Source organism: Hemiscyllium ocellatum, chromosome 18 (genome assembly GCF_020745735.1).
Source record: "Hemiscyllium ocellatum isolate sHemOce1 chromosome 18, sHemOce1.pat.X.cur, whole genome shotgun sequence".
Lineage (NCBI taxonomy): Eukaryota > Metazoa > Chordata > Chondrichthyes > Orectolobiformes > Hemiscylliidae > Hemiscyllium > Hemiscyllium ocellatum.
The window spans coordinates 29,290,643-29,308,170 of record NC_083418.1 but is presented as its reverse complement, the minus strand read 5'-3'; the positions used below and the strand labels follow the sequence as shown (position 1 = coordinate 29,308,170).

The following is a 17,528-nucleotide window of genomic DNA, read 5'->3' as shown; positions in this document are numbered from 1 at the left end:
ATACCTTCACATTTTAACTTCAAATGCATTTCTTTCCTTCACTACTAGTTTACCATTTTAAAAGTTTTCACAGTTACAACAAATGTAATTACTTCTCAGATTACAATACTGAATTATGAATAATGACTTCTAAAAACACCTATAGCAGCACATGCCACTTGTTTATTGATTTATCGGGGGTGTTGAGACACCTACAATAAAATGGGAAACAGCTCAAAAACTATTTTGAAGTATGCATCAGCCAGTAAGAAAAGGCACATTTGTCAATTTGAAAAACATGTGAACATTTGAACATCAGCATTAGCCTTGCCCTAGCAATAATCAATTTCTACTCCTGCAATCAGCATGCCCTGCATGTACTAACATAAATTAACTACAACAGTTTGGTAAATTTCGAGAGCATTTGAAAGCGACACATAGAACTACAGAACTCAAGACTTTTTTTAGACTGCTGGATCAAAATACTTATTACATAGAACTTAAGAATCCCAGTAGTGATGTGGATTAGCAAATGACAGAATGTGGGCTTTGGGGACTGACTGTATAGAATAGGATAGGTAAATACAGAACTTAGAACTTTGTAATCAATTATCTAAAATTAAACATTTCAAATGTTAAAGTTAATGTTTGAATGCAAGAGTCAGAGTTAACTTTTGAAAGTACCATGTGTGTTGTTCAATAAACCATAACTTTAAGGAAAGGATCAAACAGGTAGAACTCAAAAACAAATCTTAATAAGAATATGAGAAAGACTAACTACATTTAGACAGTAGACATGCAAACAGAGTTGGATAGGGAACTATCTCCATGCAAATTTGCTTTGCAGCATAAAGCTCTTCAAGACCATTGTTCCCAAGTAATACATTGCAGTTGATGAAGGTGTCAAGTGAGCACAGAGCAACAAATCTAAAAAACATAAAACTGTTATGCACCAAAGAGATAAAGGTCTATCTCTTAAATAATGTTACTTATTTGGCTTTGCAAGTACGGACACCGCAGAAGCAAATAAGGACTAGCCAGAAGAAAAATCAGTTTCAAACCTTAAAACACAATGCAAGAATCATGGTGCTTTTAAATAAAATGAACGTGCAATACATTTTTGCATGCCTGCTAATGCTCAGTTCAGCACACATCAGTATACATAAACTAAATAGTATTTCTACATTAAGATTTGGCAATCTAGTGATTATGGGAGTGGACCAATAATCTAGAAGTCTTGAAATCGCACCAATGCAAGTTGTGAAACTGAATGCAATAAATCTGGTGAGATACTACTGCAAATTAACTTTGAAAAACTGTTTTTTCTCTAAAAGGTCGACAAATCCCACTGATTCCTAATAGATCCTACCTACACTGGCACATCACCATCCCAATACCATAGTTGATTCTTACTGCTATCAAAACAATTTGGATGCGGCAAATAAGACTAACATTTCTCATCTCACCCAAATTTCAAGAAGGAACACACAAAAATGCAAAAAAACTTGCTCAGCCCCAGCTAGTGAGTGATGCCTTGGAGTAATGATCAATATTAGCTTAATAGGCTTGGACCTGTGTTATGCATAAAGCACTCTGGGAAACAAGGTCAACGATGCTGTAATTTTACAGTTAGACTTTGATCACAATCCATTGGTTACATGGGGGATGGGAGGGTTGGCACAGAAAATGATAGTTTCAATTGTGTTTTATGCAGGCTGGTGACACCTAAACAAATAAAGAAACAATGAACTAAACCTGTTTGTTGCTAGACAGGTAGTTTCCTTCCGGCAGTGTCGTCGTGCCAAATCTTAAATATAGTTATTAAATTTCACTAGTGAACAGGAGCCACAAAGGTTTGAAAAAGATGGAAATGAAAATGATAAAGCTTCAGATTGGATCCAGCTGTCTAAAGCAACAACTTGAGAGCAAGGAGGCAAATTGTATTAATGTTAAGGGGTAACTCAGAAAACAAAATTAGAAATAGAAGATAGACAGACTACTGCTAAATATGCAAGGATGTTTAACTCTGGGACTGGATTTTGTTTTAAAGCAATAACTGCTTGTGAAACAAATTTAAATACCCAACATACCAAAAGTTTAAAGAGCAGTTTGAAATTCTGGGATATATATAGAACAGAACAAAGAGAAAAATAGATTAAAAGAAAACAAAACATTTAAATGCTAGAAACAGGCAATAGATAACTTAGCACACTTCAAGTGATTTCCTGAGTGTTTCCAGCATTTTCTGTTTGAGCTTCATATTCTCAGCACTTCCAGATGTTTGATGTTTAAAACTAAGTTGATTGTCAGTTAAATTCAAACTTTCTGAAAGAAACTCACTTTAGGATCAATCTCAGCATCATCATCTTCATCCCCCTCCTCCTCAATATCATCATCATCCTGTTAAAAGAAAGTTTCACATCATTAAAATGGAATTTGATGCCACTTAGTCAAATTGAAGTGGGCCAAACCAGTGCCTAACAAGTTGCCAGCTTAACACCTAAAACCCACCATAAATGATGACTTTTTCCCAGCTCTGTGACACTAATATAGGTCAACAAAAACAGATACCTCAGGGTATTCCACCCAAATTACAGGGTATTTTATTAATGCGGCAATAAAACATTACCAAACCAGATAAATTTTTCAAAATTAGTGCATTGCCGGCAGATTGCATGAGGAAAATGCATCATTTGCAGCAAGATTTTCCATACACCAAATACCATGCCTTCCTCAAGTTATGGATGTGACACAATAAATAAGAATTTCCTTTGCAAAAAGTGCAAAAATGACACACTGAAAGCCTGTGGAAAACAGAATTCAGGAATGCCGACATCATTCCAATTTGACAAGGCAGCACAATGCATTGTTGCAAAGTTCCTCTGTAGCTCTCAATTTCGGCTCTAACGCAAAGCTCTGAAAATGAGGAAAATTCAAGTGTAGGGTGCTTTGGCACCAAGAGGATTTATGGGTGTGGAGTGAAGAGATGGGGCTCTAATTCCTCCAAGATCGTACCTTTGGACTATACATATCAGTGGACTGATCATCACTTTGTCCACAGCAAGATTAGAAATTTCATTAATGCCCCTCAATTGAAGCTAACCAGTCAATAGGTGTTTTACTGCTTTATAAAACAAAACTATATCTACTACCCATATTAACAGACTTGCACTTAAATACACATCCAGTCAACATTTCCTAATATAAATCTAGCATCTATACTTAAAAGAATAGCTCATATATAAACTTATCACACTGCAAATACACCTTCCCACTAGCAGTATTTCAGTTCTCAATTACACTGCTTTTCAGGTGAACTGATCAGAAACCTAATGATCCAACAAATTCATCATTATCACTTCTCAAGTTGAATTTCTTAAAAAAAGCAGCAATGAAAGAATGATCTATAAGTGAAGAGAGTCTTCAAAATGACAAATGAATTATTATACCTTCATGCCCTGATCAAATTGTCTCATTCTCTATTTCCTCCAAAAGACTGTGCTACAATACAGTGAAATTCAAACACTTAAAAAAAGGTGATTTAAATCTGCATGGAATTATTTTATTTATAAATCTTTGTTCAACATGCTATTTTTTTTAAAAAACACTGTTTTCCTTTGTTGTCCACCACTTTGTCTATTTGACGGTCAGTATAGTAGAGCTCAATCTTGTATTACAAATTTATTCATCCAGGAACCATAATGAGAAACAGAAACTATCACTTATTTCCCCCATCTTACACAAAAGAATGAAGACCAACTATCATGCACTTGCTGTTGTGACTAACTAATCCATCACAAGTTTACAACTGAACTTTAAGCATTCCGACTGTCAGCTATTCATCAATATTATCAGCTAAATTGAGAATATCGATGAAAACAAATATAAAATTAATTAGACAGGGAATCCACAAAGTTTCTGCCTCCTGGGGGAATAAAACTAACGGAATAGATTGAAATATTTGATTACAAAGAAGTTCATTTCCACAGTAAACTGCTTTTCTCTATTACAACTCAGTAATAGAAAGCGCCCCATGAGTGATAAGAGCTTCATCATTTTACCAGTTACCATGGTATCAAAGACAGATATTAAAATTATCTAAACCATCACATCAAGCAAAGGATTTGCTCTTTTAGATGAAGTGAATAATCTCAAAGAGGAAACAAAAATCTTAAAGGCATATCATTCTTCAATAAGAATGAGTTGCACTACGGAATTTCCCTAAAACACATCGCGTCTATGAGTGCTTATTTGAGTGGAGTGCTCCAATCAACAGGCTTTCCCAAAAGCTACTTTGCTTCCCCCTCTCTATCCAAAAACAATTATGCCACCATTCCACCAAATTTCAAATAACCCAATTCCACCTCTCCCCTCCCTCCCACCAACCCAATAGATAAGCAGACTACTGTTTATTTTGAACTTTGTAATTTGCTCTAAAAGAATCCAATTAGTCATTACAGGATTAAAAACTTGGCACGACTAAAACATTTTGTTACCAAACATACTGGCTAAAACCATAGAGTCAGCATATCCAACAACAGTAGCTTCCAACAGCATGGAACACATTTCAAAAGAAAAGAATTTGCAAGGTTAGAGGGAAAGAAAGAGCAGGAAAGTAAGGCTAAACCATTAACCAACTCAGTAGACTTCTGTGCTCTTATTTTATGAAAAGCCAACTCAACACCTTTGAACAAATGAAATTCAGGTAGTTATAATAATGATGACTTTGCCTGTGCTAACTTTCCACTCCCATAAGCACATGTGCTATCCTTCCAGCCCCTACAATGCAGCTGCACACGAGCAACATCATTGCATTTCCAAGTGCAGCCACATGCTCAGCTTTGTTGCTCCATTCCTTACAATGCAGATGCACAACCGGAATATATGCAAACCTAGCATTACTGCTCCATTCCCTGCTGCACAGCCACATGCCCAGCTGTTACTTTACCTAGAGCAGTTACCTCAATACGATTTGCTCCAAATCAAAGAAAAGAGAGTACAGCCTGGAGGAAAGATGCTAATTCAGTCAAGCTGTCCAGGATAGTGCTACATTTCTTAAAAAAACAGGATAAGTATGAGAAGGAAGTGCCATTTAGTCTTCAGCCTACACTGCCAGTTAATACAAACTTTGGTATCGGTTTCACTTTCCCACCTTAGTCCCATGTATCTTGGTTCGGTTAGTAGCCAAAAACCTGTTTTTAGTATGATCACCAAAATAATTACAACTCTCCAGGGTAGCTAATTTCAAATATTCACAATATTCTGCATGAAGAAATTTTTCATCTGTGTGAAATGGTTAACCCTTTGGCCTGATACTATTTCTTCAGGAAGGTGATCAGGATTAATCATAAAGGTACACATCAGACTGAAAACTGATCTTGTTTTGTTAATAACCTGATATTTGGTAAGAAAAAAAAGTCAGACAATTTCATTAGATGCTCGTTTTTGAGGGCAAAATAAATAATCCCACATTTTTCTGAAAAGGAAACTCCTAGAGTAGGTGCCAGCTATAATATGCCAATAATAAAATCTATTACTGTATACTTTCTTACCTCCTCTTCACCTTCTTCACCTTCCTCCACCTCATACTGGAAGAGAAAAGATTTACAAATTTCTCATGAACCTAATATAATTCTAATATTGCAAACACTTTTCAAACCACGTAACTTCCAACAAAATAGAGATTAAAGCACAAGGGACATGCATTTTCCTCTGTAGAAAAGGTTCTTCATTAGGAATTTCAGCAGAAATAATTTTTCCATTTGATAATTTTTTTTGTGCAATTTTATTTCCAAATTTGTTTCAAGCTTGAAGCTTATTCAAATATAAATAAAGTATCTTTGTCAATTGAGACTACAATTTGAGAAACAAAACCAACACGTTGGGAGTACAATGTAAAAATTTACTTGGTCAGAAAGACAAATTACAATGTTTAGGGATGTATGGCATGTTTAGGGATGTTTCCTTATAAAGGAACATATAGCTGCAGGCAAATATAATATTTAAATAATACTCGATACCTTTCATATAATCAAAAAGTACACGAGTGGTTTGGGTAGGATTTGGATCAGAGGTATAAGACTCCACATAATACATTGCAGAGTTATGCTTAACTTTTGTTTTGGATCTTATTTTATTATTTTAGGTCATTGTATTTCCTGCTGCAAAAAAATACTTACATCTTGAAATCAAAAGTTGTGTAGATGTTACTATAAAAAACTATTTCAATGGAAAAATAAGTTGTGTTATGCTGTAATAAGTATCATAAAATGTCACTGAACAAAGCAATTAGCAATACCTTTCTCACAAGCCTCAATGATTTATAATTTCTAGCTGTGATAGCCTAAATAGTAGTTTGTTAGGCGACATGTGGACTACTGTCATTCGTGGTTTACTTCATTTGCTGTTTATTAGTTCCATCCAACCTAATTCCACAGCTTGACCTTTTAAGATGGCCATTACAATGATGCGTCGATGTAACTAGGGTTAGGTTCTGAATACTGAGGGGGCTAAATGAAGGGGTTGTACTGTTGTCAAAGATGTCATCAATGCAATAGTTAAAACTTACTTTGATCTAGGAAATTAGGATGTAGAATTAATTTAGGTGGAGATGAGAGATATTACCCTTAAGAGAAAGAAGCCTCTTGTGGACGTGGTCTATAAATCCCTTAACAGGTAGCAACATATAGAATGAAATATATGAAAAGAAACTTTGTTTGTAATAAATGGAAAGTAATAATCATGGGTAATTTTTAAACTGCAAGCATCCAACTAAGTATACTAGCCTGGATGAGTTCTTAAAATAATTTTGAGAGCACTTCTTGGAGCAGTGCAGTCTGTATGAGTAAAAAAGATGGAAAACTGGGGGCAAAATTTAAAAGGACTGCAAAGAAAGTAATCCCTAATTTACAGTTTGAAGGTAATCCCTGGATTGCAAATTGAGTCAATAGCAAATTCATGTGCTCTTTTTTTAAAAGAAGCATTTGCTTACAATGCTCAGATTCACTTGAGTGAAATTAATTTTATTTCTTAGGGTACTGACACCAGTACAGAGGAAGTAGGAGGTGGTCTGATAGGTGTACTTCACCTGAACTACTTTGAGACCAGTATCCTGACAAGTTGAAAAACTAAAGTTGCCGTTTGAGGCTTTAAATGCAATAGTTGAGGTGAGGGATTGCAGAGCGAAAGAGGGTTTCTTCCAAATCTATGTTGTTTTGTGCCATCCCATCTCCATCAGCAATGTGACTCTACTTCCTTTTTACTACCCATCTTCAGAAATATCAAATTTCCCAAAATATCCAGTTCCCCGTCTTAGTCACCTTGCAATCACATTTCTGTGATGATCATATCAATTTTTTTTCTATTTATGCAATTGGCTCAGCTATTTTGTTATGGTTACTGCATGCCTACAGATAATGAGCCCTTTCACCATTTTTTTTAAAAAGCCTGACTATTTGCTGGTGGACTCATCTATTTTTATGGCCTATATTTCCTGTCACAGAGGTTTGTAAACTTGCACTATTGCCTTAGACTCTAGATTTTCTAAATTTACATTCACTAAACCCTCTTTCGCTCTGCAATCCCTCACCTCAACTATTGCATTTAAAGCCTCAAACGGCAACTTTAGTTTTTCAACTTGTCAGGATACTGGTCTCAAAGTAGTTCAGGTGAAGTACACCTATCAGACCACCTCCTACTTCCTCTGTACTGGTGTCAGTACCCTAAGAAATAAAATTAATTTCACTCAAGTGAATCTGAGCATTGTAAGCAAATGCTTCTTTTAAAAAAAGAGCACATGAATTTGCTATTGACTCAATTTGCAATCCAGGGATTACCTTCAAACTGTAAATTAGGGATTACTTTCTTTGCAGTTCCTTTTAAATTTTGCCCCCAGTTTTCCATCTTTTTTACTCATACAGACTGCACTGCTCCAAGAAGTGCTCTCAAAATTATTTTAAGAACTCATCCAGGCTAGTATACTTAGTTGGATGCTTGCAGTTTAAAAATTACCCATGATTATTACTTTCCATTTATTACAAACAAAGTTTCTTTTCATATTTCATTCTATATGTTGCTACCTGTTAAGGGATTTATAGACCACGTCCACAAGAGGCTTCTTTCTCTTAAGGATGATATCTCTCATCTCCACCTAAATTAATTCTACATCCTAATTTCCTAGATCAAAGTAAGTTTTAACTATTGCATTGATGACATCTTTGACAACAGTACAACCCCTTCATTTAGCCCCCTCAGTATTCAGAACCTAACCCTGGTTACATCGATGCATCATTGTAATGGCCATCTTAAAAGTACAACCCCCACTTTCTCCAGTACTGACGGTAGCGCTCCATGAACTTGAACCCATTTGCCCCACATGTCGTTTGAGCTTCATATTAACACTGCTAATCTTTGTGCCCTCTGCCAACAGGCAGGTAATAATCCAGGACGTTATAACCCTCTAGGGATTGGTCTTCAATTTGTCAAATTGTCAAAACAGAACTTTTTTCTGTGTCCCATGTATGTCATTGAGTCTTAATGCCCATATCTAAGAGCTTGGGTTCAAGATATAATGGTCAAAGACAAGGTACGGTTAAGAACAGCCTTCAGACTTTAACTTCTTATAACAGCGTTTATTACACACTAAGACCAAATATTACAATACACAGAATTAGGAAACATATCAGGCTCTAAACATACTGTTAATTTATTAAAAGACTATTCCAATAATGCCAATGCTAGACCAATTGCTAGTTGGTCTACTCCAACTTCGTATCTGTAGATATCACTACCTTCTTTCTTATCTCTGCCCTCTGTGCTATTTATGCTCAGTGAGGAGCAGCTCTAGGAAATCATAACATTGCTCCAGGGTCCCAAAGCTCATACACCAACACCTGCCCCCGTTCCTTCTCCACCCCATCATAAGAAATACAATATTTTAAATGCATCACCTGGATTATTATAATTATTGCATATTTTTTCCATACATATCTCCTATTCCTTACCAAGTCTTCAATTCATTTGTCTTTGTCATAGACTTTCCTGACCCACATACTAAGTGTAGAAACATTAGAGGTAACATTGGTCAGCTTCCTCTTTTTTCCTCTCCTGACACCCATTACAACAGGTGATTGCTGAAGTGTCTTGCACGGATGGAAGTGCTGAAACTGATGAGCAACGTAGGTGGTTTCTTCTGTCACTAGCAATTGGATTGGGTGAATTAGAGAAAAGTGATGCTAATTATTCATAGAAACTTCTCCTATTAGGAAAGTTTTCTATTTCAGTGTTGATTTGTTTCAAACCATGTACAGACATGCTGGCTTGGAAACAATTTGGTTTTGTGTTTGCTATGTTCATCAGACTGCAGCACATCTTCAAGAAGTGATTTTTTTTCTTCAATGAATATAGCATTGGTGTTAGGCTAAACAATTTGTCTTTGATGTGGGGCTTTGGAACATCACCTGCGACAAGATCCTCCTGCACTAGAATGCTTAGGGCTTTTGCATTAATGTTCAACATATATTACAATGTTATGAAATACGGTTTATTTTTCAAATGAGAGGTCTCGCTTCCTCTGACTGTTCTACTGTGCATCAAGTAGTCAACATTCCATACAACGCTCTGCAACAAAATGGAACTTTGCTGTAAAATATTTCTTGAACAATTTTCTTGATTGGATCCATGCTATTTGGATTACCCTTCAACAATTAGACGCTCTTTTGATTCAAGTTAATTAACAACTAATAAACTAAAGACGGTCACAAATGAACTCTTTATTTTCAGTTTCTATAGTTGGATCTATTATTGAAGCTTAATCATGTCATATTTGTTCTTGAAGTGAAGCATTGACCATAAACTGTTTTGTCGTTGACAAATGTAATTTGTTTCTCATCTATCTGTTGCCCACATAATGACGTGGTGCTCTCCCCATACTAACCTGTGCTAACCTGTTTTGCATCCAATGCCGAAGCTGTTCAAAATCTTCAGAATTGCACTCTTTACATTTTCCACTTTGCTGATCTAGCAATTGAATTGCTCTGATAGAAAGATCTGATGTGGCGAATGGTGTTACATTAGCTGACTTTTGGTCAGCATTTAAAGTTGAAGTGACAATTGATTAAGATTTATATTTGATTGCAAACTTTTCACCTTTGATTAGACAGACAATGTAGCTATGAGTGCCTTCTTTAAACACGAAGGAAAATGCAGCCAATACAGTTGGTTTCATATCCCATCTTGCCAATTAATGTGGAAATCTCACTAAAAGTACAAGTTATGAAACTGAAAACTTTCACAGCTTGAATCATGTCTCAGATAAGGGGCTACAGAGGACACAGTGAAAACAAGAAAGGGATTTGGGCAGACCCTGCTTAAAAACATGTAAATGCTAAGATAGTTAATGATAAATAAACTGTAAAAATAATTCAGTAATACATGAAAAATCAAATTGTCAGGCTGACTTGAGATACTAAAATGGACTTTTACCAAGACGTGTTCTCAAAAGACTTTACTTAGAAGTGCATATCATAATTGCACCCAAAACTCGAAATAGCTGTTTAAATCCACCACAAATTGGCACCAAGGAAGGTTTTCATAACACTGGTTAGTGACACCAGATCAAACATTGACAAAAGAAGGGACAATGACCGTTTTCCTGCCCAGCAGTTAAGATGATCAGCTTTTGAAATGGGCAGCTGAGAAGATGTGAACCAAGGAAAGCATCTTTGGGTGCAATAGTTGAAGGTGGAGTGGCATCATAATAGCCTCTTCGGTCAGTGAGTAAACAAGACTGTTCAACTGTTCTCCAGGTAAACTGAAGAAAATTGACTGGAGGATAAAATGGGAGGGACAGGTTCACAAAAAGAATCAGATGGGTAAAATAAGAGATAGACTGTTTCCATACTTATGAGGTAAAACAGAATTTTCTACAGCTGGAAGGGTAAAACATGAAGTTAAATGGCGAAGACCATTTCCGAGAGAAAGATCAATCATATGAAAAACGCATTGGCCATTGCAGGGTAGATAGTTTAGAACACAGTAGAAGAAAACACTGAGATCATTACTCAAGTTTCCAAGGAGGAATGCCTCGAGTGTAACAAGTAACTAACTATTTCTCTTCACTTCACTGAGCTGAGAAATGGGACAAAATTTGCTGGGAATCAGAATTTAAGATAGCACAAAGAGATGAGAATTCTGGAATTAAAATGAAGTTGAACAAGCAGTAGGTACAGGCAACTGCTGAGATAAGGTAGTGAGCTTCTCAGTGTTTGTATTTGGTCACAAAGAACAATTGTCACAAGATCTTGATCAGCTGGGCAAGTGGAATGAGAAATGGCAAATGATGGTTGATGTAGATAAGTGTGAGGTGTTTCATTTCGGGAAGTCAAATCAAGGTAGGAGTTTCATGACGAATGGTAGGGCCTTAAAAGGATATAGTGGAACATAGTGACCTTGCACTTCAGGTGCACAGATCTCTGAAGGTGGAGTTACAGGTAGACAGGGCAGTGGAGGTGGCTTTTTGGCACACTGCCTTCATCAGTAAAGGCACTGGGTAAAGAAGTTGGGAAGTCATATTGCAGTTCAGGAGTACGGTGTTCAGTTTTAGTCATCTTGCCATAGAAAGGCTGTTATTAAATTGGAAAGAGCACAAAAGAAATTTACAAGGATGCTGCCTGAACTCAAAGGTCTGAGTTACAGGGAGAGGTTAGATAATCTAGCACCTTTTTCTTTAGAGTGTAGGAGGCTGGGGGGGGGAAATCTTATACAAGTGCCTAAAATCATGACAGTAATGGATAGGGTGAATGTGCTCAGTCTTTTCTCCAGGATTAGGAAATTGAGGACTAGAGGGCATCAGCTGAAGGTTAGAGGAGAAAGAATAAAAAGGGAACCTGAGGGGCAACTTTTTTCTTTTACACACAAGGCTGTATGCAAAGGGAATGAACTGCCAGAGGAAGTAACTGAGGTGAGTATGTTAACACTTAAAAGGCATTTGGATAAATCAGAAAGGCTTAGAAGGATATGGCTAAGTGCAGGGAAATGGGGTGAGCGTGGATGGACAATTTTGGTCAGCATGGACCAAGTTGATCCAACGGGATTGTCTTGGTGTCATAGGACTCTATGACTCATTCCTAGCAAGCTGCAATTAAAGTTGAGGCATAAAAGAGAACTGGAGATAATTTCTACTTCCTGTGAATAACTTTAAACAAAGCAGCAGAGTAATCTACTCTGCAAAGCAAAATACATACATTGTATTGTGTGCATATACAGTCAGTTCTGCTACAACACGGTTTCTTCAACTCAAATTGGCTATAACAAGATTGTAGAATTTAGACCTTTATTTATAGAATGCGAACTTTTGTCATCTGCATTGGCTATAACTCTATTCTAGTCCCATTGATTTAATGGTGCTGCTATTTTGCGTTTTTTTTTTATAATGCGGGATTGCACGGGAATGGAACTATCGCGTTATATTGAAATAGATTGTAATGGTTTTGCTCTGGTTTTCGGTATGTCTGCCAGTAGAGATTCTTTAAAGCATTCGGATATTTAGTGTGTGAAAAATCTCTGCGCAAAATTGCAGTAATATTGACCCAAGAATAATTCATGAGAAAATGCATGTGTCAGTGAATGGAATTTCTAGGAACATTCCCTGGCATGGGGGTTGCAATAAGATCTGACACTCAAAAGCAAAACTGACGTATCAATGAAAACTTACACATTTTGTTTTCCTCCCTTGTGGTTCTAAGGGACTGTTATGGGTTTCTAAACAAATGTTTTTGATGCAAACATGTTATTGAATCAAGTTACTGTTGCAGAAATTGTGTTTAAATATGTGGAAGTTTAAAGGCTTCATGTTTTGGCTAAACAAATTAAGGCTCTTGGGTGTTAACTTTGTTACATCACAGAGCTTGAAGAAAGATGTAAAAGTAATGTAATATGCGAACGTTAATGAGTAAAGGAGGATTTTTTCTAGGAGTGTAATTTGGTATATGGTTACTGGTTAGAATTATGATCACGATTCAGGATTATGATAAATGTGAAGTTTTATTAAAATCGAGATTCAGAGTTCCCATATACTTAGAATAATTTTTCTTAATGTTTTGATTGTATACTTTAAGATATTTGGAAAGATGATTAATCCTGATTTTTGATTGATCTTGGGGAAAAAAACTTGCAAAATTTGAAGATATTGTTCCTAATACAACTCTCAAAAGGGAAAATGGTACTGCTCATTGGACCTTGGAGAGAGTCTTACCACTTATCCCTCAGGAATTCTTTAAAAATTGTGAAATGACAAGAACATGAATTGTAGATTGAATGCTTCCTCAAAAGTGGCAAAGCATAAGAAAAGGTACTCTTCCTGCTAGCAAGTCAAAATTTGTGCCACTGGATTGAATGAATCTTTCACTGCTTTTGCTTGCAGATATAAAGATGATTCCTAGCAGCTTGAAGATGAACCAACATTTAAGGAATTGGAATCCATAAGTAAAGTTTACTTGCATTAATGACATTTGCTGAAAACAATAAAGACATAGTTTTGATGGTTTCAGTGAATATGAAAAAACATTTTCTTGGAAGAAAAATTAAATTAGATACTGCAGAGAACCTGTCAGTCCAATAATGTTTAAAATTAGGGCAATTTTGAGAAGCAAAAAGGTGCTGCGAAGCAGACAAGCAAAATCAATAATGTTTAATTGTGATTTTAAAGATGTTATATTAATAATCTAATGAACTGTAAACTATTTTAAAGGGTCAATAGATAGAAATAGTAAATAATTAGATTTATAAAGTTATGAGATGAAAAGTGGAGTTAAAGATATTCCACTAGAATGAGACGAAACATATTGCTGGAAGTGATTCCCAAAACAAATAGTATTGATCTTGTGAAAGTAGAGGAATGGGAAATTGAATTGCTCCAGTGTCACCACCAAGGAAGTTCTCATCCTTAATCTTACAGATAGGAGCGTGCCCTTTATGAACTTATTAATTACTATTTGGAAACAGCAGCCAACAGGTAGCAATCAAGATAAGCACAACAGCATGAGAAGTGCCCACTCTGTACATCAGTTATAGTATCTATCTGCATTCTGGATAGTTCATGCAATCACCCTAAAAGAAGAGAAAAGAGACAAGAGCTAAAGGTTCGAGTGATACAAGTAGAAATGGTGAAGATTTCACTGGGATGGACTACTTTACCTCCACTCATAAGGGAAACAGGATTTGGGCATAACTCAGTCAAGAATTGGGGGCATGGATATTAGCAAAAGTGTAGAGCTGGAAATCCCAACAGGTCAGGCAGTATCAGAGGAGCAGGAGAATCGACGTTTTGGGCAGAAGCCCTTCATTCTCAGGCTCATACCGAACATAGATTCTCCCGCTCCTCTGATGCTGCCAGACCTGCAGTACTTTTCCAGCACCACACTTTTCAACTCTGATTTCCAGCATCTCTTGTCGTCACTTTCCCTTAATTGATATTAACAACAGGTTAGGCTGTACTACTCCAAGATGCTTTAATATAACACGTGGTTACTGACTGATGCAGTTTTCCACTGCTCTGCCGCCTTCTCTAGACCTTCATGAGATTGATGCTACCATACCTGTAATACCATCAGAAACCCAATCCTATACTGTTCATCAACTTAAAGATATCACATTGATTTAAGGTTATGATTGTGTTGCATATCATAACATAATATCATATATGTAGTCCCAGAAAGAAAGATTGTTTTGGAAAGCTATAATAGAATTATGATAACTGACAAGGTACACAATGACCCAAAGGAAAGTTGCAGGTTTAATACAACTAAGACTGAGGCCAACTATACCAAGGATATAACTGATACCAGTTATAAACTAATACGTTAATGAAGCTCTAAGCTAACATGTTTATGAAGTACTGTGCAACTTCCAAGGATCTTTTGGTCAGATTAAATTGGAGACATAGCTATCCAACCTGGGTACAGATTGGGCACAAGGAACTGAGCAACTTAACAGAAACTCAATAGGGATAAAGGTGACCTACGTAATCATGTTTGACCAGGAGATACCACCTTTGCCACAGAATCTGCTGAGATGCCACAAGAACATTGGCAAATCTCCTGGACTGCTACAACTTGGACAGAGGAATCAGAATCCATTAATAAAGGCACTAAGGATATTAGATCACCATTTAGTGACACGATTTATGGAACTTAATGCACAAATCCATCTTTAGATATGGATCATTTCACATGAAATCAATAATAGTTTCACAGATAATCTTTCAATATTTGCTCATCAAACCCTATGGTTGGAAGTGGGGGGATGGATGAATGGATGACTGAGAGGCTGACCAACACTGTGGCCAAGAAAATAGACAAGTGGGGTTGTTGCACATAAAAGGGACTTAACCGTCAGCATTAGGAAACCCAGACTCTATTCTATGATTAGCTGCAGTGGAGGCATAAGAGATTCAAGTTTAAAGGTTAGGGATGTGACATCCACAAAGCCCAGATGATCTTTCGACATCCTTCAGGTAGAAAATGTCTAAGTGTGTAACCTCCTAGCTCAGAGCGCTCTAGCCAAGATCAACAAGAGGGACTGAAGTGAGACAACTGATAAGAATTCATTTTTAAAATTCACACTTTTCACATTAGAATGCACAAATATAGCTAGGTGTGCTTTCTTTAAAACAAGAGAGCAATTATTTCAGGCATGATGGAATATAAACCTAGGCAAGAATCTAAGATGCAAAACTGAACAACCTTTGCAACATGAACTAACAGACTCAGGGTGACAAGATGATGGGCGGGAAAAAACAAGAATATGAAAGGGACATCTGCAGAGACTATTTAATGATAAGAATATGCAATATAAGTGCTGAGATAGTCAATGGCAAGTGAACAGTAAAAACATTTCAAAGTAAGAGAATTATTCTACAAATTGCCAAGCTGTTCTGGGGACAGACCTTGATGCATCTTTCCAATAAACACTTCTAAATAACATCTACAATGATTATGCTCACGACTCAGAACAGCCGATTTAAATGACCACCACAAAGTTGTCATTTTATAGATTTGGATGATCAATGATAGGGTTCTGATGACCTTTTACTGGAACATTTTGTTGTCTTCTTATTTGATTAAAACTGTTGAACTTTTGTTGGTAATACTTCTTTTGTAGTACTGAACTTTCAAAGTATTTATAAGTTCCTGCTGTTCTAAATGCTGTTTCTACGTAAAGTTTGGTTTTCATTTGGACATATAAAGATATTCTTTTTCCAGACGGCTGAAGGATTTCTAGAAGATCTGACACAGAAGCTTTCAAATCAGCTTTAACCCACGAGATTCAAATTTTTTTTGAATCTATCAAAGATGGCTAGACATAACTCACCTCTTGTTTTTTTCTGCAACCGAGGTATTTTGTAGTGAATTCAACACCATGTTATCAGGTTTTTAAGAAAAATCTACAACAAAATCTACAATATCTACAGGGCGGCAAGGTGGCTCAGTGGTTAGCACTGCAGCCTCACAGCGCCAGGGACCTAGGTTTGATTCCAGCCTTCGGCGACTGTCTGCATGGAGTTTGCACATTCTCCCAGTGTCTGCATGGGTTTCCTCCAGGTGCTCCGGTTTCTTCCCACAGTCCAAAGATGTGCAGGTCAGGTGAATTGGCCATGCTAAATTGCCCATTGCGTTAGGTGCATTAGTCAGAGGGAAATGGAGCTGGGTGGGTTACTCTTTGAAGGGCCTGTTTCCACACTGTAGGGAATCTAAATATATTAATTTTTAACAATTACAATAGATAAAACTTCAGTTGCTGAAATAAAATCTCACCTCTCACCAAAACAAAGATTTAACTAATTTCACGTTAAAGCACTGAAATTTCAAATTCCAATAAAAGACTCCTGGATTGAAGCCAATTTGAAAGCTTTTGCTCTCAGATCTTCTAGAAATCTTTCAGCCATCTGGAAAAAGAATATCTTCATTGTCTAAATGAAAACCAAACTTTACGTTGGAAACAACATTTAAAACAGCAGAAACTTGTAACAACTTTGAAGTTTAAGTACTACAGAAGTATTTCCAGTTAATCCTCAGTCTGTTCCTGAAGATTTTCCTAATCTGCCTTGTCAAACAAATACTTAGAAACTGCCACATCACTGCCAGAAGTCCTAATTCTACTTCCCAGCATAGTTTTGTAGTTTCAATCCAAAACTACTTCCTTTTGCTTTTGATTTGAGGAACTGATACCACTGGGGATATCTGTTAAGTGGTCTCTTTCCATGAGTGATCAGGCTGGATGTATTCCCTTGGCTACTGGTGTGCTTTTACTGCTCAATGTTAAAGATAAAAAAAACTTGTTGCCTCTACTTGTGACTGTAAATGGCTTTTATTTAGATTTAGAGTTGGTTTCGTTGGCATCTTTGCAAGACTTTTCTGTTCAGATTCTTTCCTTCCATAACTGATCTTCCCTTTTGGCAGCTAACTGATCTTAAAAAGCTTAAAAAAATACACATTTCAGGTCTCCTTCTTGATCTCCACTTCTGCCACTTGTCCAGATCGTGCACCTGTCAC

The 17,528-nt window shown here is 36.6% G+C and overlaps 1 protein-coding gene across 6 annotated transcripts in view; it reads right to left on the bottom strand.

Moving 5' to 3' along the window:
* nap1l4b (nucleosome assembly protein 1-like 4b) overlaps positions 1-17,528 on the bottom strand; it is a 121,132-nt gene that overhangs the window by 18,079 nt on the left and 85,525 nt on the right. For all 6 annotated transcript variants that reach the window (XM_060838799.1, XM_060838797.1, XM_060838801.1 and 3 more), the window contains exons 13-14: positions 5,532-5,567; positions 2,320-2,379 (exon numbers count right to left, since the gene is read on the bottom strand). In XM_060838799.1, coding sequence (XP_060694782.1) covers positions 2,320-2,379; positions 5,532-5,567 — 96 coding nt within the window. The remainder of the gene's footprint in view (positions 1-2,319; positions 2,380-5,531; positions 5,568-17,528) is intronic.